The sequence below is a fragment of the Pelecanus crispus genome, chromosome Z, assembly GCF_030463565.1.
Source record: "Pelecanus crispus isolate bPelCri1 chromosome Z, bPelCri1.pri, whole genome shotgun sequence".
In the NCBI taxonomy this organism is placed as follows: Eukaryota; Metazoa; Chordata; class Aves; order Pelecaniformes; family Pelecanidae; genus Pelecanus; species Pelecanus crispus.
This window is the reverse complement of record NC_134676.1, coordinates 38,764,865-38,791,705: the sequence shown is the minus strand read 5'-3', so window position 1 is coordinate 38,791,705 and position 26,841 is coordinate 38,764,865. Positions and strand designations below refer to the sequence as shown.

Here is a 26,841-nt window from a genome sequence, read left to right as displayed (position 1 = left end):
TTGAGATGTAAGGCTGGAGGGAGAGGCATTGTTCCATCAGAGCACCTAAGAATAAATGCGATAGTTAAAGTGTATTAGCCAAGTGTTTTCTTGTCACTGGATGCCACTTCATCAGAGGAGGAGGAAATGTGTGTCCAGAGGTTACTCCTTATAGCTGGAGAGGGTATGGCACTGTCAGAGAGAAACAGGAAAGCTGGAACTTCCATTGCAGTAAATCACTGGGGCGAGATGGTATTCCTCTGAGAAACTACAGCATAAAATAACTGACCTACCCACAAAAATAAGTAATATAACTTTAAAAATGGTGTTAGAGAAGATGCTGACTATGGTCTCTAAAATGCATACTTGGGGGTCATCCTGAAAATTTTTATAGCAGTGAAACTTACCGGAGAATGTAGGGAAATAGCTGACAATATCATTAAAGTTGTAAACCACAGCAGTAAGTGGAACATGTAAAGTTGCCTGTCAGCTTCTCAGATAGAACATGGGTTAGAGAGTCACTTTCATAAGCTGCTTAGAATGGAGGAAGAAGGGCACCACCTATTACATACCTAAACCAAAGAAAACACTGTCTTTTAATTGTCATTGCTAAACATATCCCACACCAGCATAAATTATAATTCAAAACCTCATTGAAGTAAAACTTTCATTTTGTTTTCCATGTATCTTAGGTCCACAGTGATGTCAGCTTACCTTCTGTCTTAAATCATTTTAAGGCCTGTTTGTGCTGTTGATCTCTACAAATGAAGTACTTCCTCTTTTGAAAATTCTTTTCCTCTTTCAGAATCTCTTTCCTTTTCTCAACCTTTGTTGTTTTCTCTTCACACTTATTCCTCGTTATTCGTTATTTCTAGACATAACCCTGATGGATGACAAAATGCATTTGGAGAAGTGCTAAAAGCAGATGACTTCACAGTCTTCTGTTTGGAACCCAAAAGGAGGGCTTTTGTAAAGCTGCATTGTACCTCTCCACAGTCTGCTAGTTTTCTCTGAGAGGTAGCAATATAATCGAAAAGGATTATAAGACACTATAATTTACGCAGCCTTTTTAAAAATAAGGAACACATATTAGGTAAATATAAAGCACTTCAGTTTGCTGAAAAAGTCAAATTTTCTCACAAAATTTCTGATAAGGTACTCTAACAGATATTTGTAAACCTAAGAAAAGATACAATGTCTGGCTGTGCTGTTTCTCCAACTGCTTATATTATGACTTATTTCTGGGGGCTTTTGGAAGAGCATTCCCAAACTGGACTGAAAGGACAAGCAGATGCCACAAATGCAAAGTGTTTTAGGGGATTCAAGGTGGAAGAGAATTATAGCAGTGCCAGCAGGGAACAATAAAACTAGGTGACTGAGCCACAGTGGAAACTAACATTTACAAATTACTTGGTGAATTGCTTGGGTGAGACAGCTATATGATATTGTTGCACAATTATAGATGTAGTGTGATGTTACTGAGATTTTTAGAAAGCTGTTGAAGATAAAGGACTTGCTGAGAAGCTTAACTCATCAGCCAATATTTATCAGTCATCCTTTTATATTTGAACTGGAAGATTTCTGGTATAGACAGATGAAATGTAATTTATACTGCAATTGAGAGCAGTCCATGCAGACTGCTGAGATCTGAACTAGTTGCAGCTACGGCTGGCTGCTCTGATGCTGAAACCAAAACCCAGGAAAAGTCGCTTACTTTTCACTTTCAGGGAGGACTGTGAATTCAGCGTTGCTTTGAGCTTCAGCAAAGGGTCTGGTGAACCCAGCTTACTTTGTTTCTTCAGAAAACTCCTCCAGTATGTTACATAGTGCTCTCCAGTTATATTTGTGAGCTCCCAGGTGAGCTATACTAGCATTCGTAGGGAGGGACAGACACTCCTGCTCTAACACGGTATAGTTGACTCTGGACGGCAGCCAGAATGGGGCTAATAAGCCTTTATCAGCAGTAAGTAATGTGAGTCTCCTAAGGTCCTATAGCTGTGAAATAAGGTGGAGGTGAAGAGTTAGACAGGCCAATTGCCTCCCTTATGCTGCTGATGAGATCTATGGGGAGTTGGCTCATCTTGTGCCTCTCTTCCAACTCTAAGTGCAAGCAGCAGAGCAGAGCAAAGCATTTTACATCCCTGGCCTGGACCTTAATGAGGTCAGCTAGGGCGAGTGGGGCTGTGGAAGGAGACAGTGGGGACAAAGGAAGGAGTGAGAGGTGCCTGATGGGACAGGCTGGAGAGAGGTGGAGGGATGAGAAGTTACACTGAATCCAAGTGCAAGCCCAGGTACAGGGGGGACAGAATTTGGGAAAGTATTTCACCTGCCTCATGCTAACACCACAGCAAATGAATACGTGTCACCCTCCTTTGCAGCCTCCTAAAAATTTATTTCCAACTCACCTATGCCAGGCATTCACAGCTAATGAAAAACACCACTGTCTTTTTATTGCCCTCCCAAGAATTGTTCTCCCTCTCTTTCCATCTGTGCAGTGGAAGCCAAATCATTGTTTTTTTCTGAGGTGGCATAGCTTGCTTGCTTGTGTTCTGAGTGTTTTCTAACTTGGTTTGGTTGTTGCATGCACTTTTTGTGTTTTTTATTGCATGAGAAGATCGAGCTTTTGGTGGTTTAGAAAGTTAAGACGATGATCTGTGACTTAACTTCAGTGGAAGTGCTGCTAGAAAGAATTAAACTGCCTGTCAAAACATTACTTTGCAAATCTGTATGTGGAAACACACCTCTTGTTCTCTGTGGACAAGGTAGAACTAGGAACATAAGGTCAGGTAATACACAATTTGACCTAAATTCATTTCTTGTTGGAAGACGGCAGCATACTTTAAGTAATCAAAACCCTGTAGAAGTGGATTTATCCTTATCTACTGACAAGAGATTATTAGTGCAACTAGTTTAGCAAGATTAGCAAATAGTTTAAAGACAGAACAACCAGATAGGCTGCTTGATCTGTTCCTCTGGGACATTCGGTTCTGACTTCCAGATAAGCAGCCCTGGAAGCGCCCAGGAAACACAAAATGGAAGTCAGCACTGTTCAGGGGTTGTGCCAGCATTTTCGCTGAACCAAGAAGCAGCAATACTGAAATAATATCCATACTTGCTTTGGGAGAGATTTTCTTGAGTGTCAAAGATTTGGTAATAAATCATACAGCAATAGCACACATTCCTCTGCCTATTTACTACAGTGATTTTATCTTCAGAGGGAGAGCATCCACTTCTATCTTTCAAGAATTTATTTAAAATGGAATTTTCTTTCTGGGCAACAACTGAGTCACATTAAGAAACTGAAGGTACTTTTCTGTATAATGTCATTTGTGAAATATCATTTGTGTATAATATTGTGTTTTTCTGATCTGCCTTCTTCTGACTAGTTTCTGCAATTAGTAAGGAAATTATAGTGCCACAAAATCTTTGCTGAATTTATAATGAGGTATAATAAATATCTGCCTTTAGTTCAAACTGAACAGCTAACATAAATTATATGGAATATAAATGGATAGAAAATTGCTAACATTACCAACTGTAAAGTGTGCTATACTGGGGCATGGTTTGGTGTATTTTAGTTTTTATCTCTCATATCACTTCAGCAGGAAAAACATTCATGTATATATAGAGTTACGTACTTATCTTGAAGTATACTTTTTCTCTTTTCAAAGGAGAAGAAATTTGCCCATCATTACTTTCTAAGAGCAGTTTTCCAAGAAAAACTGCTTAGTTAGCTATCCACTTTTCAGATTTTTTTTAATCAAAATCAAGTAATATCAAATAGCAAAACAATTTCTTTCTTTTAGTAGTCTATTAACATTACTGAAAAAAGGAAGAGGTAATTTAATTAATTGTAAAAAATACTGCCTTGTTTCAAACACTCGCTTTACGTGGTTTTTTGCTATTGTTCACATACTAAAATTGCAGATACTTCAGGAAAGGGATTGCTAAATAATATATCTACTTAACTAATATTTTATAGCTTTTTTTTACATAAAGAACACCATAAAAACACCAGGAACCCCAAAATGACCAGAACTGCACAGCCACACTACAGAAGAATCAATTCTGAAGCTTGCCTGTCTTGTGGTCTGATTGCTAAAGAATGAACTGGTGTGACATGTTTAGTGTGCCCTCATCAGAAGCAAACTCATAACCTATGACACATATAAATTTCTGACACAAACAGTAGCTATATTACTTCCCAGTCAGGGAGCAAAAATTTGTGTTTTGCTTCTATAAGGCAATTTCCTAACCATTCTGTACAGAGGAGAGCCTGATCTGTGTAGTGTCCTTTGTAAAGGAGAAACTCGGGAAATGCTATTTAGCTCTAGGATGTTAGGTCTCGTACCAGTCTTTAAATGTCATTATGCCCCTCTTTACTGAAAATAAATGCCATATGACAGAGGATACCATGAGAATGGGGACATCAAAACTCCAGCTTTCCTGATTCCTGCATCCATGCTCTAACATGTCTTCCTGTGTATCACATAAGCAAACATTGTGATGAAAATTACCAGTATGCAGAGGACCTTAATTCTCACTGACCTTTTTTTGACCTTAATTTGCACTCGTTTTTCAACCATGTTTAAACAAAAAACCCCACCAAAAAACAAGAACAACAAAACAGAAGAAGCAAACAGTGAGGATGGAGGCTTCAATAAAGTGCGTTCTGCACCACTTCATTAGATGCAGGTCATCCTTGACGTTGCTTGTAGCTGCTTCTGATGTCATGAAATCTGCTGTGAGTTCCATCTGCTGCTCAAGCCCTGTGAAGAGGATTTTTTTTCTAGCCAAATAAGAAACAGATACCAGAGGAGACTAAAAGTATAGCAAACTCTCTCAGTGCCATTTTGGAGGGAAATCCAGCAAGTGTTTGCACATATGCAAGACTTTTAAATACAGTTTCAATGAAAGCTAACCTAAATAAATTAAGTGATCATTTTGAACTCGGTCATTGAATACAGGAGACCCTGTCAGCACAAAACCCAAATCTCCTCAAAGAGAGGCAGTAGGGCTTTTTGGAAAGTATGCCAGTTCTAAGGTGTGGAGCAATACAGGCAACATCTGTGCTTGCTCATTTGCTGTGGAGGTTATAAATTCTGCAAAAACTTAAACACTGCTGTTTCAAAATAAACTGATTTCCAGCAAACAGCAGAAATGCATGGTGGTCAGTGGGAGGAAGTGTGCGGGAGGGAAGAGCCTCAGACAGCCCCAAGAGATGCAAGTGTGAATATTTTACAGTATTGATACCACTTTTGTCTTACCTTTTCTATGGCATTAGAGTCCACTAATACATTAGTAGCATGCCATTTAAGCATATACTTGCCCTGTCTGTATCTATTTTTGCATTAATTCCTAACAGAACAAAGCAAGTTATTTTCAGTTTTGGAAACAATTAAAAACTGTATTAAACCCAAGTAGTATAAGCATGGAAGCCTAAGGAGACACAGATATAAATACATGTGAGAGACTAAACATTAAGTATATAGTGGGGTTCTCCTCTTCTGTGTCTTTTGGATAAGACAGTTTATTAGTAAGCAGTAAACTACTGCTTGGGAGGTAGTGCTTTGTTTTTTATGAACATCAACTCCTGGTTACAAGATTACATTTGGGAGCCAGAAAACCCATTTAGGAAAAAAAAAAAACCAAAAAGACGACAAGCAACGAAAATATGTTTCTGAAGTTACAAAGAGGTTGAATAACTCCTCCTTTGTTCCACTTCCATGTACTCTTCCACATCCAGGTTTAATGTTGAATCAGAAGGAGACTTTTTTCCCTTGTAAGTGCCCTGGTCTGGCTGCAGGTAGGCTGTTGAGGAAAGTTTGTTAAGTGCAAGTTTTCAGATGCAGTGTTTGAATGGGCTTTATGTGATCGCAGCTGCTGAAACACTGAAATACATATATCCTTCATTAACTAAGTCCCCATCTACATGAACTGAAACGTGGATAGAGGAATTAATACAGCCTACTAGGAAAGTGTTACAGCCCTTACATCTTGGTAAGGAGTCTGTCTGCTTACAGAAAACATGATTCTGGAAAAAAATCCCTGAATTCTTGTAGCCCACTAAATTTGTGTCTCAGGGGTTCCTCAGAGCCCTCGTCTGATGATGAAGTTTCCCAAGACACCAAAGACAAGCTCAAGGCTCTGTATGTCACATCCTACAACCTACATTATCTTTGCCCCCAGCTTTTCAATCCTGTCCCAATCCCTTGCATCATCTCTTATGACTACCTGAACAGCAGAGGAAAAAAAAAAAAAGGAAGAGGGAGCAGGATGCACTTTTCTGACAACACAGAGAAGTGAAATTGGTTCAGCTTTCTTGAGGATTTTGACACTCTGTTTAGGGTGTCTACTCTCTTAGTTTTGATTTCATTATTAGGTGTATTTGCTACCCTTATGGTTTTCCTTTTTAAAACATTGTCTTCTGCAGTTTCCATCTGCTCCTACTCCAGACTGGTGCTGAACTACTACATAAGAGGATAAAAGTATTGCGAAAGTAAAAGTATTCTTCTGTTTTATGTCTGTCCTTTGAAAATGTTTGCTCAAACACACTGTTGTGACATTGATACATTTTTTGCTTAACGGGCGAGTTGCGTGATACTGGCAAAAAAGAACAAAAATCTTAAAGGTTGCTGTCTTTTAAGCCCACTCACATTGGGCACGTGGTCTGCTTTCACTATGTCTGGCTACTGGTCCTTCTCCAGCGTTCAAAAGTTTCAAGTATTGACCACACTGTGTGAAGCAGCTTTGATCTTGTTTGGGACTTCAAACATGCTGATGGCCTGAGACCATGTTATACATTGTGTAAACTATTACCACTGAAACATTCTGAGGACTAATTCAGTAGATATTCTCAATGAATGAATCTACAAGGGTGGCCAAAACCACTTTGTGAGCTTGGTTTGTTACTTTGCCAAGCCCTAGAAAAAGTCTTAGATTGTCTCAACATTTGAAAGACTCACAAATAAGATTTATCCCACAATCTAATAGGAAAAAACCCCTAAGGCTGAGCCATTCATCTCTTTTTGCTGCTTAACAGGTAGAAATTGTACATATGAGTATGACTATGAATGAAACAGAGGTTATGACCCATGTTGCCTCCAGGTAGGCACTAAGGAGCAGAGATCTCCTGATGCAGTTGTGTTGTATGGGGAAGGACAGGAACAATTTACATGTCCGTATATGTGCTTAGATTAAAAAAAAAAAAAAACCTAAGTCATCACTCTTTTTCTTCTAGGCAGTTGTGAATAGGGGTACTACTAGGAAATTGATTCAAATAGGAAAGTTCAAATTAAAAGTAAGGCATGCAATGACAGCATTGAGCAGTTTCCCCCATTTCTCCTTTCTGTAGCAACCCTGTGATTGTAGTCACACTGCATCAAGTTGTTCATTTCATTCATGTGTTGGTTTTCGGGGAGAGGCAAGGAGAAAAGTACAGAACAATCAAATAAAACATTTATTGTGAATTGAAAAGTTCTTACCTAGACTCTTGTTTTGCCCTTTGTATCCATGTTATATCCTGGCAACTGTAAGTCAAAAGATGATAGGTTAACTGAGAGAAAATGGCTGAATGGATTTAAAAAAAAAAAAAGCTGGTTTGGCTGTTCATAAGGAAAAAAGAGAAATCTTTAATAATGAAGTGGCTACTTGCAACAGTGCTATTAATGAGATACTGTGCACAAAGTACACAGTCACGTCATGAGGTCTCATGCGCCTTACTGGAATTAGGCATCCACCTGAATGCTTTGCAGATCAAAGGTAGATGCAAGCATATTCCTAAACTTAAGTGTGTACTTAAAGGTTTTCTTGATTTTTTCAGTGTCCCCCAAACAAATATTAATTGGCTGCTAAATGGCCCAAACTTTGTGTTTAAATAAGCCTGCTGTTACATTGTGATAAGTCTTTAGTTGGGTTTGTGGATTGTTTTATTTCAAGCCCTATATCTACACAGGAATTGACCAGGGTGTCTGTAACAAGACTCTGAAATGGATCTTCAGTTGAATTAATACAAAAGCCTCATTTATTTTATACAGCACCAAGGTTACAAAAACAAAACCAACTTTCTTCTTGCTTTTAGAAAACTTTTTTCCTTGAAAGATCTTTATCTTTCATACAAATAGCAGATCAACCACATACACTCATGTTTTTCTGTTTTAAAACAATCCACATGTATGCACAGAGGTACTCAGCAATTAAAATTTCTAGATTTTGCTCCAGAAGTAATAAAAAATGATTTTTTCAAAAATTTTTTTCACCCACTCCTAAATGTAAAGGTCAAAGGCAAAAAACCCTCAAAACATCACCTTATTTGAATGTTTCATGTCAATTCCCTTTTGACATTATTGCTGTGCATATGTAATCACATTTTATTTATAGTAATTGATGTTCCTCTGCGTATTTAGAGTGGAGTTATTCAGGATACACTTATATTTAAAGCAACACCTAACTGCAGACACCGAAACTCCTTCTCAAAGTATTTGAAAGCAGTTAAATGGCAGAAAAAAGTTTATTTCTCCCAGATCATACTTCCTACTGAGGTTTCTGTGGAGTTCCTGACACAGAGCTGCTTTAGTCTCACAGAAGCCAGCATCAGGACCTGAACTCCTTTGGTTGATTCATTTCACAGATATAGCAGAGGACTGTATGATCATTTTGTTTGACCAACAATCAGTACAGCTGGTAATCTGCAATCACAAGCCCAGAATTTCTAATTAAGCTGCAGTAGGTTTTCAGTAAGACATGCATATATTAGATAAAAGATCACATCTGTGAAAGAGTCACATCTATAAGAGCATTATCTTAATGATTAACTGTTAAAAATCTTACGCTTTGTAGTTGCATGTTTATCCTGATCTTTCCTTACCTTGTTAGGCCATTCTCTACTAGATTAAAGAAATGTTCCAGTTTCAAAAATCTCATTTGCATGCTGCAATCAAGTCATGTCTGCATCCTCTCTTAGATAAAATAAATTCTTTGAGCTTGTTAAGAATCACTGTAAACTGTGTTGCTAGCACTTAGTTCAGAAAACAAGCAGCAAGGACTCATAGCTCATTTCCTAAGAGCATCCTTTTTGAAACATCAATACTAGGCACATGCACATATCATTCCAGGAATAGTATCATTGCTGTCATTAAAAACACCGCATTTATCTTGCTATGCCACTGCTTAACTGTCAAAGAATAATACATGGCTTCATAGAGCATCTTCTTGAAGTTGTAGGTGACTGCCTACCTTGCATCTTAAATCCTTTTCACCATTACTGTGTTTCTGGACACTGACTGCACTGTGAGTCCTACCTGCATAATTTTATGTATGATTTTATATAAAATTACATTGCAAACACACCACTTAAATAGGTTCACCTTCGTAAGTGATCCAGATCACTCTGTCTCTATTGCCATCATTACTTCCCACTCCACTAACTTCTGTGTCATCAGATTTGAGAGTGTGCTACAGGAGAATGTAATTTCAACTTTCCTGAACTACAAGGAAGCATTGTAGCCTCTTAAGATTTGAGACTTAACAATTGCACATGCTCAGTAATGTTTCCTTAAAAAAAAAGAGTATATCTGTTAAGCCCTCGTAATGGCTTCAAAGTACAAACTGACATGTCAAATCCTCTGTTAACTTCCTTATGAGTGGCTCTGTTATTAAGTGCTTATGGATTCATACTACATCTCTAATGGATCCAAAGATCTCATTACAGTTTTTAGATAACTAAATACTTTCTTGTAACTGCCTCATGCATTTCCCTGTTAGAACATAACAGTTGAAAAAAAAAATTCGTTTACTGGAGGTACATTATATTTCCCTGAGAATTTCCCCTTTTACTTGGAAGACCCTTTTTCGCTTTGCAGTGTATTTTTAGCACACATTTGTGTTAAAATAGTATTTTCACTTAAAGAGCAGAGCCAGTAGGAGAAACAAAACAAACAGGGAAAAGAAGATCCATTTACAGCTGAGATATGAAAATGGAGAAAGCTGAGAGTCAGAAGGCCAACTGACAGGAATCACAGAAGAGATGGATAGAGACAGTAGGAAAGACAAGGAAGAATGCAGACCGCAGAGAAGAGGAGATACAAGGAGTATTTTGTAGCTGAAGTACTAGGAAAAGCGGTGGACGCAGAGGAGTCATCAACAATCATAAAATTAAGAACTCTTACCTTCAGTTTATTTCTGATTGTGTGTAGTTTTCCCTTCTGACAATGCTCTGAGCATAGTTTTCTTCAGTACTTTCTCTGGGTGTCTCATCTGCTGATTTCCTGGGTTTTTTAAGATACCTGCAAATGCTAAGGCAGTTATCATTAACAGGTATAATTTCAACGTTGAGACTGCCCTATGCACAGACTCTATATAAGCCTGGCAGTCATGAATGTGATTTTCCTCCTAGTTGCAGTTAGACAAATTATATTTTTGAATCTTTGATGTGCATAAAAAGTAGTTATACTAAGGTTGTATATTCTGTCTGTCTACAGGAATACATTCCGCTAGTATCGGTTCAAAATTATGTTCTCAGATCAGTTCCACATATTCAGTTACTTTATTTGCAACCAGGGGGGGTTCATGCATAGTACTGCTGCAGTCAGCATAATCTAGGTGTCTTGAGTGATAAAGTCAGGGGTTTAGTTTAGCAGCACCTCCCTAAGTCCCTTAAAGTCCTGTTACTAGAAAGCTCCACAGACATTGGTCTGTGTCCAGTTCTCCATAAAAACAGTGTTTGCAAATATATTGGACTTCTCCAGAACCTTTCTGCCACACCTGTTTTGGGGCCAATCTTGTTCAATATCTTTATCGACAATCTGGATGAGGGGATTGAGTGCACCCTCGGTAAGTTTGCAGATGACACTAAACTGGGTGGGAGTGTCGATCTGCTGGAGGGTAGGATGGCCCTGCAGAGGGACCTGGACAGACTGGATCGATGGGCCGAGGCCAGCTGTATGAGGTTTAACGAGGCCAAGTGCCGGGTCCTGCACTTCGGTCACAACAACCCCATGCAGCTCTACAGGCTTGGGGAAGAGTGGCTGGAAAGCTGCCTGGCCAAAAAGTACCTGGGTGTGTTGGTAGATAGCCAGCTGAACATGAGCCAGCAGTGTGCCCGCGTGGCCAAGAAGGCCAACAGCATCCTGGCTTGTATCAGGAATAGTGTGGTCAGCAGGAGCAGGGAGGTGATTGTCCCCCTGTACTCGGCGCTGGTGAGGCCGCACCTGGAATACTGTGTCCAGTTTTGGGCCCCTCAATACAAGAAAGACATTGAGGTGCTGGAGCATGTTCAGAGAAGGGCAACGAAGCTGGTGAAGGGTCTGGAGCACAGGCCTTCTGAGGACCGGCTGAGGGAGCTGGGATTGTTTAGTCTGGAGAAGAGGAGGCTGAGGGGAGACCTTATCGCTCTCTACAACTACCTGAAAGGAGGTTGTAGTGAGGTGGGTGTTGGTCTCTTCTCCCAAGTAGCTAGCGATAGGACAAGAGGAAATGGGCTCAAGCTATGCCAGGGGAGGTTTAGGTTGGAAATTAGGAAAAATTTCTTTACGGAAAGGGTGGTCATGCATTGGAACAGTCTGCCCAGAGAGGTGGTGGAGTCCCCATCCCTGGAAGTGTTGAAAAAACGGGTAGATGTGGCACTTTGGGACATGGTTTAGTCTAGTCTACCCTTAATCGGTTTAGTGTGGACTTGGTAGTGTAGGTTAATGGTTGGACTGGATGATCTTAAAGGTCTTTTCCAACCTAAACGATTCTATCTGTATTTTCTGAGATAGCTTGAATCCTGACACTCTTCTGAGATTTCCTTTAAGACCCTTTGCAATTTTCACAACATTTTTACATTTGTTGCCTATTTTGCACAGTCTTTCATGCACAGCTGTGTCATATGTCTCTGGACTAACCTTCTTCAGCATTGCAGAAGGACTTTAACATTTAATCAGCTGAGTCAAATTTCCTGAGACAGTAACAAGAGTAACTGTGTGGGACTTTTTTGCATTACGCAAATCTTTTGTTTTGTTTTGTTTTGTTCTTGAATAGCCTTCCCTTTTCCTTCCCAGGCCTCCCTAGATTTCTCTTGGCTAGTTCTCTCATTTGTGCCAGATGATCTCATCTGCAAAATATAACTAGCCACTCCCTCTAGTGGTTTGGCCTTATCTTCCCAGGTTTCTCTTATAATAAATAGTGGGCCTTGCATTCATCAACCATAGCATGTTCAAATGGTGAAAAGCCCATTGGTGCCTAGGGCACTTACTTCCCTATAGCCAAATGAAAATAGCAGCCATTCATCTTAGTCTGATCCTGTACTGTTAATGAATTTTCACAGCATGCATTTCAGTGTTAGATTAAACATTTCTGTAAGGCTGTCTAAGGAGGGTATGGAGTGATTTTTATACTTCTGTCTCAAGAGAATAGTTTCATGAGCTTAAAGTTTGTCCTCTGGCAAGTTATAATCTCCTCTGACATACCAAACAAGTAAATAATGGGACCAAGGGTACAATAACCTGATGGCTTTTTATGGTTCTTCGGGAAAAGGCTTCTAGGTATCGAGTAGCATAGATGTTTATTGCTGAAATAAAGGCACTGTGAAACAGTTCCAGCCTCAGGAACTCCACACGCCTACAAGAAAACAGGGGAAAACTCTGCCATTACTAGTAATGGCATATGGGGCTGTCATCATATCCTGACCTGCATGTGCCCTGCTTTTCCGACCCTCTTTTGTCCCTTGGGGAAGAGTAGGGGCATGTATCTTTCCTTCATCCTCCTGATCAAGTCCTGTTGTCTCACATACCTCCCTCTCATTGTCCCTCTCTCCCTCCTTCTCCCCCAGGACATCCCACCATTAACACCAGATGTCACCAGGCTATTGCCTCATGGATCAGAGGGACCTCAACACAACATAAAATAGAGAAAAAAGGGCTGCAGTAGTTCAACAGTCCTTAAAATTTGGGTATGAGCATTCAGAGCCAACATGTCTTCATCTGTTTCCTCATGAGTCCTCTCATTCCTACAAGTTCATAACATTCTTAGAAAAACAAGTTTCCTGGTCCATCCTAAATTAGATCCCTGCTCACGTTCCAACCCCCAGCATTCCCATAATAGCATATCCTTGTTAAACATCACTTTTCTCTTTTCCCTGTAAAATGTAAAGAGAGAGGAAAGGGACGGAAGTGGGTTTGTATACGCCCTGGGCTCCTCCCACTCTCATCAGTCTGGGAAGGTTAATGATTAATTGAAGCCATCTGCTCAGGGCCTTAGCTCCATGTGGTTAGTTCGATTCTGTCACATATGTTCACACAAACTCTAAATAAAACCGCCTTCCTCTCCCATGCTTTTTAACAATTTGAGATAGAAGTAGTGGTCTTTGACTTGAAAACATCTTAAAAAGTAAACAGTGAAGAGCCTGTCTTTAGTGTAGCAAGAATCCTTGGAAACTTATGAAAACTATTTTAAAGCAAGACTTACCATCTCTCTGTTTAATTGTTATCTTAGAAATAACAAAAACATCAAGTCTAGCTTGAGAGAGAGAGAGAGGGAGAAACTTGGTCTTAATAGACAACTGCGGCTCCACAAACTCATGCATTAAAAAAAAAGGCATCTTGGGACTTTCTGTAAAACTGCCCTATTTTTCTTTCTTTTTTGGGACTTAGAGAAGGTCAAATAAAAATATGAGGCAAAGGCCACAAAAAATGGTGGAATGGAAAGAATTGTCTCTCTGAGTAATTATTCATCCTTCATGAATACTGGATCCCCAGGGTTGATGGTGCACAGCTGAGACCAGGGAGCAGCTGTTCTTTTCACATATTCTCTCTAATTAATAAAAGAATTGCCATACTTTTTTTTTTCCTAGACAGGGCTTCAGACAGGTAAAAATGCATTAACTTTTGATCCGATTGCTGGCCTTTTCTTGCTAAGTAGGCTATTTATATAGTAGCAGTCGTGTCAGTAGTAGCAGCAGCAGCAGCAGTAACACTCATCATACAGTCATCTTGAGAGAATACAGCCACATACAGAGATATATTTCCATGCATGCTTCTTTCCTTCCTGCATTTCTTAGCAGTAGCCAAAGGCTGTGGAAGTTACTACTTTTCTCCTTTCTCTGTCCTTTACTGACTCCCCAAGATGTTCTGCGTCAGATTCTTACATTTCTCCCAACACTTGCCAGGGAGAAAACTGTCCATACATTGACACGTACCTCTCAATATGTGAGCACTGATTCAAGGATATACAAGATGCACCAGGTCTGTAATATGCCATTCATATGGATGATTTTTGCATCCAGGGTAAAATGGACACATTCTGGCTGCCTATATTTGCAATTTCTTCTTCTTCTTTCATTTCTTTCTGTACATATGCATATTTTTGCTCTTTGGGATGATGTGGTGGAACTTTTGCTGTTTTGGTGAATGTTGCTTTTCATATTTGTCTCTTACTGGAGGTGACAGAACATGCACAATGACTATGAGGCATTTTTAGCTACATTTCTCTCTTTGCCTTGAAGGAGTCTCTCACGTTGCTGCCACATAGGAAAGCAACAGGACTAGAGGCGGGCATCCGAATGGAGCCATAGGTCATGCCCCATGTAGAAAGAAGAGGTGATATCAAAGCAGATTATTTCTGTGCCTCTGCAGGTTCCAGAACTTGCAAATGGGAGAGAAACTTTGCTGTCTGCAGACGTAGAAGCGGGGGGAGTTTCTCAATCCTAAAAAGGGTGTGCTGTCATCAGCCTGTGGAACATAGACTTACAGGGCTTCCCTGAATTAATTCATGTTTAAGCCAGCACCCAGGTTGCAGAAAAACAATCAGTGGTGACTTCAAAAAAGTGCCAGTGATGGAAAAGTGATGGAATTTTCTTGAATACAGATTTAACACATTATGAATTATTCTATTTTTGGAAAGAATAGCAATGTAATCACAGACAAAGAATAAAATTTATGAGCTCCTTATTTTTCACTGCAAAACCCCATATATATAGTCTTGTAAATTATTCTTGTCTCACTATAGCCATCAGATACTCCTGTGTATCCAAGAAGCCTTTTTATATTGATTTCCTGTTCTCCTTCATTGCTTAAACACACATAAAATAATGTATGTCTGCAATTGTTCTTATTGGCCTCTAAGTGTATTTTTGTTTGTTAACTTAAAGAATCAATAAAGCTTAAGAAACAAATTAATCTCTGAAGTAAATTAACTAAGCCCTCTGGAATTGCACAAGCAATAAATTGGTGTTAAATATTTCATATGGTACACTCTTGAAATATTTCTCTCGATACACACACAGATAAAAAAAAGTAGCAATTCAATGACTGAAGAAGTTGGATAGTACTTAATGCAAAAAAATCTTGTGTTTGAGATGAAATCAGACTTTATATTATCTGCCTGCCTCTGCTATAGCTTAAAAATATTGTGTGCAGCAATAATCAGAAATTATTTAAAGATGAAACTCAGAAAAAAATAATTTCCTAAGCAGTTAGCAATTGTTGTGTATCATGCACTAAATATCAGGTTATGTTTGAGAAAAACAAACAAACAAAATCTGCAAGTAAACTGGCGTCTTCTAAAAATCCTTCTTTCACCTTCTGTTTATTGTGAAGAAAGAATACAAAAAAAGTAAGAAATACTTTTAAAAAGAAACATTATTTTAATAGTCATCTTAGAAAATGTAGTCAAGTGCTTAATCTATAGAAGACAAAATAATTTCAGTAGATCACATTAGCTTTACAGGTTATGGTGATCTTCAAAGCGTGTTGTCATGATTTCTATTACATTACACAAGCCATTTTAATAAGGAGCCTACCTTTCCAACTTTCCTGACTATCTCCCTGTTTACTTCTTTCATTCCACTTTAAAATTCGATCACATCAAGAGCATAAAGAAAAGAGATGATTTCTCTTTTTTGCAGGAAAAGAGAGTACACTTGGCAAGTTTTAACTTAGAACACTGCACAAAACTGTACCTCAGAAAGCTGAAGGTAGCATCAGGATGTCTCCTCTGCTAAAGTTAAAAGTTGATAAACTTTGCTGCCTGTGCATTTTCCTGGACCAGCTAAGAGTGCCAAATGCCCCACATTACATTCCCTTCATAGAACAGGTAGATGGTCTCTTTTTTCTGATAGCTCCACAAAATGCCAGGGTCCATTCCCTGGCCCTGTGTATCCCCCTTCTCCCTGCTTGTGCTGATGAAGGTCAATGCGTAGGCCATTGACTGTCCTTTTTCCTCTATGTGAGATCTTGTGCAACTTCTTCTGTCCTCTCCATGCTCACAGGTTACTAGCTGACAAAACCCCCTGATGTACAGAATGTGACTGTAGTCTGCTTGTCTCTGTCTGTGCCAAAGACCGTTTAATTACTACTCTAATGAAACCGGGGAGACTGTCTTCTTGTTCTCATTCTTGTTCCTATTCTTATTCTTAATAGTAAAAGAGTATCTGTTCTAATCTCTGACTGGGAACTAGTATTTCAGAGGTTTCCTGGGAGCAGAAGCATGTGTAATGTTCCACTAAATGAGATCCAAGACCTGCCAACTCACAATTGGTCTTTAAAACTCTGTCATTCGGATTATCATCTTGTGTTTCTCTATATCCCCTTAGATATTGACAAGATCTTGTCAAAGAACTCCTTGTAACTCAAAAACTACAGGAAACGAATGCAAGGTACCTCATGAAGACTTACAGAGGGCACAATATGCCATTTCTGAGAGACTGCATGTCATAGGATTAGAAAATTCTGTTTCTACTCTGTCTTTATAGACTAACAGGCATTGCAAAAGACAGAACAGAATTTTATAGTCATTGTTCTTTTAATTTGATTTTAAGCTCTGGAATTCCAAAAGATTTTGACTATTGATATGATTCTTGATTTCTCTGTTCAGTTTTGTTATTGATCCTAAATGGATACACGAAGCCTCTGACCACAAAAATTAGTGCAGCAGACAAGAAGCATTAAGATAATGATAATGACCATAAGCTAGTTTTTAAAGAGAATTTCACAAAATAGCTGAGAGAATCCAGGCCCATGTCTGATACTGAAAGCACCATGCAAACATCAAAACAGGAAATCTTTCTAATGTTATGTCTGCTTGTTAATTGCACAAAGGCAGGCTTCCAAATTGTCTGTCCAAAGATGTCTAAGTGATTCTTTTGTCTTTTTATGCTCATAAGCATTGAATTTCAAGTATGAGAAAAATTCAGTATCTGAAATTTTTCTTACTATAGCCCTCTTCCTTCCTACGTGTACTTCAAGAGTTTCTCAACCTTGCAGATGGTTTCTATTAAATACTAACGGTGGTATCATTAACATTTTCCAATTAAACAGTCCAAAGAAAAACATCATCTTTTGAATGCCTTTTAAAAATCTCATTAAAATTACTCTATGTAACTGGGCAAGAGGCTGTTTGCTCCTTTTGAGGCAACAGATGAAAACAATATATATTGAAATAGTGCTGGCTTAACTGCAGTTGTCTGGTCATGGTACCAATGCAGGAAATTTCTGAATTACTTTATCTGCTTGGAGAGGGGGGAATTCTGTACACTAACCTATTTTATACTATTCCCTTTAAAATTCAAAAAGCAACAGTTCAAAGATTAACAGATCTAATAAAAACTTGCCAGCACACAGCTTTTGTACATTATCATGACAAGGTTTGTTTTTATTCTAAAAAGAGAGAACAGGAAAAATAGATTGAAAATTAGCTATAAAATTCAGTACTAGCCCATTGATATAAAATTTGATCACATAGTTTTTATTATCATGACAGATGTTTTATTATTTTTTGTTTGGGTAACACTGTAAATTGAAACAGTGCTTCCAAATTCATTAAAAACCAGCCCTCTGCTAAGAAGCTGAAAATGTAATTTGGATAGGTGGTAAAGCAGCAGCACATGGTTAAAGAAAAATTATAGAATGGAACCCGGTAGTGGAAAATTCCGTACAAGAAATGTTTTTGAAGGAAAGAGGAATTTAAAGGGACAGGAGAGAGTGCAAGTGAAACCAAATAATAGATGGCATCTTAGATGCTGTTCAACATGGAACAATATATCTATACGATATTATATGGTATTTGAAGAGTAATTGCACTCCAAGTTTTAAAGTGTTCCTGAAAAAAGCCAAATCTGACTGCTTTGAGAGGAAAGTGCACAATCCGATTAATCTGGAGAAAATCACACACAAATCCAGAGGAAGGTATAGTTTGTGGTTAAAAGACGGGAATCTGAGATCAGATGTTGAACAAAACAAAACTGGAATTGTAAGTGGTAAAAGACAGTATTGGAAGAGAAGAACAAGGCTCGGAGCAGGGAGAGAAGAGTGTAAATAGCGAAAGAATTGAGAGGAGGAAGAAGAGTAAGGAATAGAGGTGAAAAGAAAACAAAGATGCTATTTTTAGTAGGACTTGAGAGTAAGTTATATATTGTAACCGTAAGAACTGAACCCTTAGTCTGCTGTTGAACTACTCCCACTTGGATGCTTCTCTGCTGCCTTTGCATTTTGTATCCATATGTTGCATGTGCTGTGATCCAAAGTTATAAGTGGGCATGCAGTTATGCCTGCTTTACCCCTGGAATTTATTTTCTGGAGAAAGATTGTTTAGACTAGATTTTTGCCCAGTCTTGGAGCAGAGCAAGATAATTTGAATATCAATTTGATCTGGCACGTCTCTTGAGAGACTCATCAGAGCACGCTGTAAAGCAAGAGATGTCTCTTGTCTTGTGTTTGTCTACATGCACGTAGCAAAGCAGCTGATGAAGTAGTCCCCTTCAGCCACCACCACAAAAGCAGAAGTTCCAGTAAGGTAAGTGAAGGCAACTGACTGTGCCAACATCATTAAGGAAAAAAACAGTGATCTTCTGGTGGACAGCCAAAGAGCTTGCAAGGGAATGGGGATGAAAAACCCATATGCTTGCTCAGCCTGGGTGGTCTGACTGGCATGGAAGCAAAACAACAAGCTCATCCCCTAGGAAGAGAGGACAAGACAGTCAGCAAAGCAGCCAAAGGGTCATTTGGCATTTCAAAGAAGGGGATGAAGGGGCAGTGTAACAGCCCAGGAAATTTGGCTGGAGGTTAGAGCCAGGAATCCTGATTGCCCATTGCAGTTCTCTCTTGGGTTTACTCTGTGGCTGGAGGCTGGTGCTTCCATGTTTTTGTCTCCTTCACATCAGCAAAATGTGAATGATGATATTCATAGCTCTTGCAGGTATTTTCTGATGCTTAATTCAGTAACACTTTTGAAAAATGCAAAGGCATCTAGAAACATTACACACTTTTAACCCCCTTGCTTGTACATTAGAAAGCCTCATGTGTACAACCGTTACATTCAGTGTACAGATGGCAAGTTTAGACTGTAATTAATTTCATAAAGCCAGCAGCATGAGCATTTCCGTGCAATGCCAAAAGCATTAAGCCTGCCTTATACATTCCTTGGAACTGGTCCCTGAAGTCAGAGAGAGACAGATACTTGCAGGCACAAGGGAAAGACCATGACGGAGACTTTATAGTATGTACACATATATAGTGCCTAATAATGTAATCTTGCTTTAGTAACAGCAAATGACCACTCTTAAATCCTCTGGCTGTAAACTGGAGAAAAAGGAGGAGAAAAATTACAATTTAATAGTAGTCTGATGTCAGTTTTCACCCTGTATGGCTAACAGTTCTTCAGTGTGCTTACATTCAGGAGGAGAGGGATGAACTAAGTCAAGGCGGAGTGCATCCCTCTGAATGTATTTATACTCCTTACAAATTGTAGAGTGCCAAAATATGAGTCTGAAGTGGGGACATGAGGCAGTGGGGCAGGGAGTGAGGTGGACCGTGCTCATGTGGCCACTGTTGCTATGTTACAAGTTTTTTTAATTTCTTTTTCCTTCCTCCCACCCTTTGCTTTTTCCCTTCCCTGCACTCCCTCTTTTTTTTATATTTTTGCCTGTTACTCTGTCTGAGCCTGCAGGAGCTGGACGAAAGCAGTGCTGATGAGAGGCTCATTGAACTCACTTCATAGGGGAGGACTCTGTGTGCGGGTTAGAGAGACGCTAATGGGGCATACAAATACCTGAGGGTCATGTCTCATTGCCATGGCAAGCCAGATTTCTTCACATGAGCTGACTGCATTCGTATCAAGGAAGAGGCTTTCAGTTTTAGTGTACCCTCAACTTTCTTTCTCCACCACACTGGACTTGGTTGCTCTGAAAGCTGTACCCCAGGCTGTTCTCAATCTATCTATCTACAATTCATCAGACACCTTAAGCTGCAAGTTCTTCAGGGTGTTGTTTTGGTTACAGGTTCTTAACTGCTGCTCATCTCCTGCTGATATTGCAAAACCTGCCAAAAGCCTTCTTTTGTAGATAGAAATGAATCTGGATTAGTTTCCAGACATTCTGTCAAGAAATTATACAGTACATAAGCTCCAAAAAGCAAGTTTTGTTTCCATGACCATTTCTGTACAGGCATTTGTCTACTTTTATCCACATATGGTTTGTTTTTCTGAAAAAATTCAAATAATTCAAATGTACATTTCAAACGGGCACGCTTAACAGCCAGGAACAGTTGCTTTGTTTTACACATGGCTTCTAGTGGTTCAGTATGGCTGGACACTTCTCTTTTCTATTGCTTAGCATGAAGAGTAATCTGAAAGACAAATAAGCAGGTCTAGCAGTTTTCGTTTAATTTGGCATTTCTTTTTAAATTATTTTATGTCCCAATGAAAGTGTTGATCTTGTATATTTACTATTCAAATGAATATGCTCATGTGCTGATTTAAATAGTAAAGTTAATGTAAGTAGGATAGTATCTCAGTCCCACACTGCTCACTAATCTGCAACATCCAACATCTTTATCTCCTCTTCTCTTCCCAGCACTGCAGTGATAACACCCACCATTGCCAATCAGATATGAATATAGTAGGTGCTTGGAAGAGAGGTTACACTGGAAAGAACGTTGTGGTCACCATCCTGGATGACGGCATTGAAAGAAACCATCCAGACCTGATGCAGAATTATGTGAGTATCCACAGGAGTCCAGATTTGCTGCTTTATTATTACCCTGAATAAATTTGCTGCTCCTGGAAAGATGGAGGGAGGGAAGAGGGAAGGAGGAAGAATCATACAAGCGTTTCCTCAAATGTTAACACCAATGGGAGGAAGGAAGACAGCTTTTGGTAATCTGTATTGTTTTGTTAAGACTGTGTTCATCTGAACGTATTTAATATCTGCATGCCTCTTGTAGCTGAGTCCTGAATTTCTGAAGGACTGGAACTAATCATCAGATGTTTTCTCTCTTTTCTGTAATAATTTTACTTAATATCCTCACACTCTCAGAACTTAGAAATGGAATACACTGCTTTTCAGTTAATGCATGCAGCTGAAGTCCACTTTCAGCCAATACATCTAGCTAGCAAGGCAGTAGCTTTTCTCAAAGACTGTAATTTTAGGCATATCCTTCCATGTATTTATTTTTAAAGCTGTTTATCTTACAGCTAGTAACAATATTAAAGGAAAGGACATGACTTGTTATGATTCTCATCACTCAGTTACAAACAGGTGGTTTGGATTTGGGGTCTTTCTAGTAAATCTCTCTTAACTGCAGTGAGTCCCCTCACAATTTGTAAGAGAGCTTTGTTTTCTGCATCCTGTGTTTCATGTCACTGCAGGAGGTTTCTGTTTGCTTGTGGTTCATCATATTTAAATGATTGGTTTAATATACCTTGAAAGGATTGTATAACATGAGGAGAAGCTGCTTCTGTAGTGGGTGACTTCTTGTGTTAGTGTCGGAGTTTGAAGCTGTTCGGAGCATCAGGGCCATGCTTTGCCAAAGTGATTAGTCCTGTGCTTTGGGAGTGGGCATTGCCTGAAAGCACATGACCTTGAGGACCTGATCATTTCTCTGAAATAAGTGTGCAAGGTGTACATTCACACGAGGTAAGAAAACAAACAAATATATTTGGATTGAGCCAGACTGGTGAAGATGACCAGCACAAGGCATACATATACCTTCAGTTCCATTACAGACGTAGATCTTGTAAAAAAGCCCTGAACACAGGCTTTTTGCCAGTGAGCCTATCTTCTTGACAGAGCATTGAAGAGATGAAGGTGACAAAAATATCTTTAACAACCCATCAAAAGCTACAATCATGTCCACAGTTTAAAGCCGTTTATTTTAAATGAGCCATACTTACATCCATATTCTTCTCCATGCTGCACATGAAACTCAGCTTTGAAATACATGAGGAGGACTGCACAAACACAAGTGACAGGCAATTGCCCTATTTGTAAATGTATGCTTGATCCTAATGCATGCCACATCTTTCATTTTAATCTCTTAAGTTATTTAAACAAACCAAATATAATTTTACCTCCTCAATGAATGACCCAGATTTTATCATATGTCACCTCATCCCAGTACTGTCCTTCCACTGAATTTAAAGCAGCTATTTATTCCCTTACCACCTCCTCTCTCCCTTTCCTCACACCAGCAGAAATTCCCCCAAAGCAGTACACATTGCTTGTTTGATGACAAATGCCTTCTATATGTCAGATTATTGCTGGTGTGGCTGCAAACAGGAATATTTGAGGTGGATGTGGTAACTGGTTTTGAACAAAGAGATTAAAAAGAGCTGCTTGCCATGTCAACACACCACATGCTACCGCATCAATTAATGGGAGCCATATAAACCAGTAGCTATTTACTCTATAAACTATTTTCAGCTGTAAGAATCCTGGTAAATGTAAAATATGGAACAAAAATACAGAGATACCTTGCAAATATTTCAAACAGTTACACTCCCAGGGAAATGGGAATGAAGTTTGTGTTGCATTTCAAGCTGTATTTTTATAATGATATTCTTAAGAAAATTATATTATTCTTATTACTTGAAACTATAACTTGACATTTCAGTCATCATTGTGCAGATAATTTCTTGAATCTTGAAACTTTTAGCAAAATCCCAATTTTGAGAATGAACTTTCTTAACTTCCAAAAGTTTCTTAGAAGAAATGTAGTCTTCTGGTTTAATGAAACACCACTATTTCCTATCTGACACTGGAACTGTACTTTTTCAGAGCATTTGTTATCCTTCTCCCTTTTCCAAAAATAAAATATGTAAGTCCCATAATTATTAAACATATAATCCTTTCCTAAAACATGCAACCATCATAAAACCGCAGGAATGTTAGTTAACCTAATTACTCTCTTGTAGGAACCTGGTGAAGAATGTATAGGCCACATGAGTCAATGCATAATTAATGAGAAACTGGTTTTCTTTCTCCTGTTGGCTACAGGATTCGCAGGCCAGTTTTGATGTCAATGGAAATGATTTTGACCCTATGCCTCGATACGATGCCAGCAACGAGAACAAGTAAGGCACTATGACATTCATGATGTTTTCAATGTAGTTTGTTGAATAGAAAGTACCACTTCTTCTATGAAAGTCTAAGAAACTTGAATCCTCATAAAGCAGTGTGATTTGCATTTAAATCTTTGTGAAATATGTATTTATGTCTCTTCCATGCACACTGCATGACACTTACTCTTTGAAAACATTTGGAGCCATCCAAAAGCACATAAAAGTTTGAGAGTTCTGGGCACTTGAAATTAACCATTTTCAATCCCTTTGGGATGCAGAATATAAGGGGTGATTCTTACTTTCCTCAGATATTATCATCATTGAGTTATTGGGGGGTTATTTTGTGTGGCAACTGGCTTGGCTTCTGGCTCTCTTGAACTTTATAGACTTTGGGTACTGAAGGAACAGACAAGTTAATGGAGGTTGGTTTGGGGTTTTTTTTCCTCTAATAATGTCTTTTAAAGTGATAGAGATTTTACATGTGGAGGTTTGATAGAAACCTTATAAACCCAGAAGTGGCAATTCTGTTGGATTATAATATCTGTGTAGCATGACTGGTTGGATATATCTCCATGAATGATGTATTTCTCATTCAGAGCTCAGCTTCCTGATATTTGTCATTCCAACTCTGCTCTTTAGATGTGCTGTGGTAAAGGCTGGGGGAGACACTAGGAGGGATGCCTCACCTCAGGAAGCAGGCCACTTTTCTGCCCGTATGAGTATTTGAGGGCAGTTATTTGTTAGTAACATTTTTTTAACTTGGTACTTGGCAGAAAGAAATACCTTTCTGTGGAATTGCATGAATAAGGAAGGATAATCCTACTAGCTGTCAACATGCCGACTGTGCATTTTGTTTTCTTGAGGTTTGGGGTTTTTTTTTTATTGCGGAAGGCATTTAGTATTGTTTGCCTGCAGAAGAGAGACTACAAGAGGCGAAACTTCGTCCTTTACACAACTGAAACACTTTTGGGTTTGTGTTGTCTCTTCCCTACAATCCCACAAACTTTATCCAGAAGAATGCAGCAGGTACAAGCTGGGAGTCAGCAGCAAAACTTAACATTGGTTTGACTGGAGAAACCACTTGGAGCAACTTTGGATCACACTTTGATGAGAGAATCCTCTCCTGGTCAACACCTTCTTCATAACAGCAGGGAACCATGTGTAGACAGGCAGAAGAACAGGACCTTTGTTATGCATAGCTGCCTGTTACGTATAGATCCACTTGTCTTATAGTGAATCTCAAGGAGCTGTCATAGCTCCTTTCAGCCATAGGGTGAAATGGCTGTGAAAACTGAGGTGAATTCTGCCAAATACTTGTTTGGTCAGTCAGCCTGATCCTGCCTGGTAGGCTGAGATGAGAAATGTGTAAGGATTTAGCTCTTACAAGCTATGTAAATAAATATACATACAACCCCCCCCCCCCCCCCCCCCCCGTTAGTTGTGATGACTAGAAATACTGTTTAACATAGAAATACATTATGTTGGTATTAATTTGAATAATATTAATCTTTTATTTATTTGGGACTGCAATCTTGGCCTATGTTCTCATTCACTTGTTCTTATTTGATGCTGTTTACATGCTGCCAAATATTTTTTTCTAGAAACAAGCTCATGCAAGAGCTGTTTCTTTCCCTTTTGCCCATTAGGCATATCTTTCTCATCCTATTTTCATACAGAAGGTCAGTTTACTGAATCATGTCTGCCTCTTCTTCCCTAGAAATCTCCTAAAGCAAGAATACCATGAGAGAATAAAAAGAGAAATTCAGTAAAACCCTTTGTTTTGAAATGTGTAAACATTGTGCACATGCAGCCTAGTTTAAGTAAAAAGAAAACACTGATGTGGAACAAATGGTAGCCAGACCCAGTCGCTGCATTGCCTCAGTTAAGTTAGTGACAAGCCAAGGATTTCAGAGCTAGGTGCTTGTACTGAAAATGCTAATACTGCACTGAAGTTGTCAGGAGATATCCTCAAGACACATGTTCATTGGAACAGAAGAATGAATAAAAGTCTATGAATTCTTGCTCTTTCCAAAGCCTTCTATTTTTCTTACAATTGAGGAATTTCATGTGCCGTTGTTATCTCAGTTGTAGAGGTGTCCTGTCACTGGTGTAGAAAGGTCAGAATCAGCAAATGTGGTATACATTTTTGGTGGCTAATAAGATAAATCTTTGGTTTGGGTTCTGAGAGTCTCAGGACTACAAGCAAGGTTTATAAACATGCTAGTTACCTGAAAATGGAGTCAGAACATAGGAACATATGGGAACATAGGAAAACAGCCCAGAATATGTAGACATTGCCACTCAGCATGCTGCAACATCTAATTTGTATGACCGACCACTTCAGCATCAGGCCTAGCTTTGAACTAGGTTTCTTCTATATTATAGCCTGGTACAAAGTGTTGGAAGAGCAAAACCGTGGCTGCATGATCACCACGAAACGGTGGTCACCCCCACTCCTTACCTCATGTTAGCCATTTCCTCCTTTCCCCAGCCTTTGTGCAGCATTCCAGAGTGAATCACGCTGAAAACTGTGCTGCCAGCAACAGCAACAACAAATTGCCTTTTCAGCCAGGTCAGGCAGGTACCTCATTCAGCTCAGCCTGAGATCAGAGGAGAGCGAGACAGGTGCAAGTGGGGAAAATGAAGCATGGCCTGAACATCTCACTGGCAATGCCAGTTTCAGTGAACTAAGGTGACTCTATGACAATGTCCCAAGTGCCTATGACTATTGTCCACAAAACTGAACGTGGTGGATGGGCAGTCACCAGCAGTGGCCTCCAAGGAGTTTTGAGAAAAGATGGCACGGTCAGCCTGGCCCTCTGCGAATATTCCTCAGCTGAGCTGCCGGTTTGCATCACAGCACATCCCTCTCTCCTGCTGTCCACCAACCCCCTATTCCCACACACACTGTGGGGACACATCTTGGCTCATCTGTGTGAAGAACCTACTGTCCTTGGAGTTGGGGCATGGCAAGGGTACACTTGGAGGCCTCCCAGTTTAGGTGCACTTTCAGGGATTCACCCTCTTTGGTGCTGTGATGAGCCACATACCTCCAGCTGTGAATCACAGCTGAATCTTCTTCTTTGGCTGGGTACTGAAGTCATCACTTTCTTACAAAGCATGTCCAGAGAAGGGAGGCTGTTTTCTGTTTTGTTGCTGGTTAGAGTTTTATATGGGATATAAAACTGGACTGATTAATTTCTCTCCTAGGGCTGGGGGATTTGAGTTGTCGTACCCTACCTCCCTGGTGAATACTCTCACCGCCCAACCCCTAAGGTCCTGTGGTGAGATGTAGTGGTGGGGGTAGATGCTGCGCTGTACTGAGCTTCGTCAGTGTTATCAGGAGGTACAGCATCAGTGTAGAGTCAGCTTTTGGACACAGAGAATACATGAAGCATGCTTTCAGTGTAAGATTACTTGGCAGCCTAACCTCCACATAGAGGCTCAGTATTTCCAATTAGCAGATACACTGAGCCTGGTAAGCAGCACCTAAGCACCTTCAACTTTTGGGGCTGTAACCCTTCCTTCCCTAGTTCCCACTGGACTCAACAAGAA

At 39.4% G+C, this 26,841-nt stretch overlaps 1 protein-coding gene across 2 annotated transcripts in view; it reads left to right on the top strand.

Moving 5' to 3' along the window:
* The window catches only part of PCSK5 (proprotein convertase subtilisin/kexin type 5), a 264,877-nt gene that overhangs the window by 55,985 nt on the left and 182,051 nt on the right, over window positions 1–26,841 (top strand). For both annotated transcript variants that reach the window (XM_075725783.1, XM_075725784.1), the window contains exons 4-5: window positions 20,801–20,944; window positions 23,222–23,298. In XM_075725783.1, the coding sequence (XP_075581898.1) occupies window positions 20,801–20,944; window positions 23,222–23,298 (221 nt within the window). The remainder of the gene's footprint in view (window positions 1–20,800; window positions 20,945–23,221; window positions 23,299–26,841) is intronic.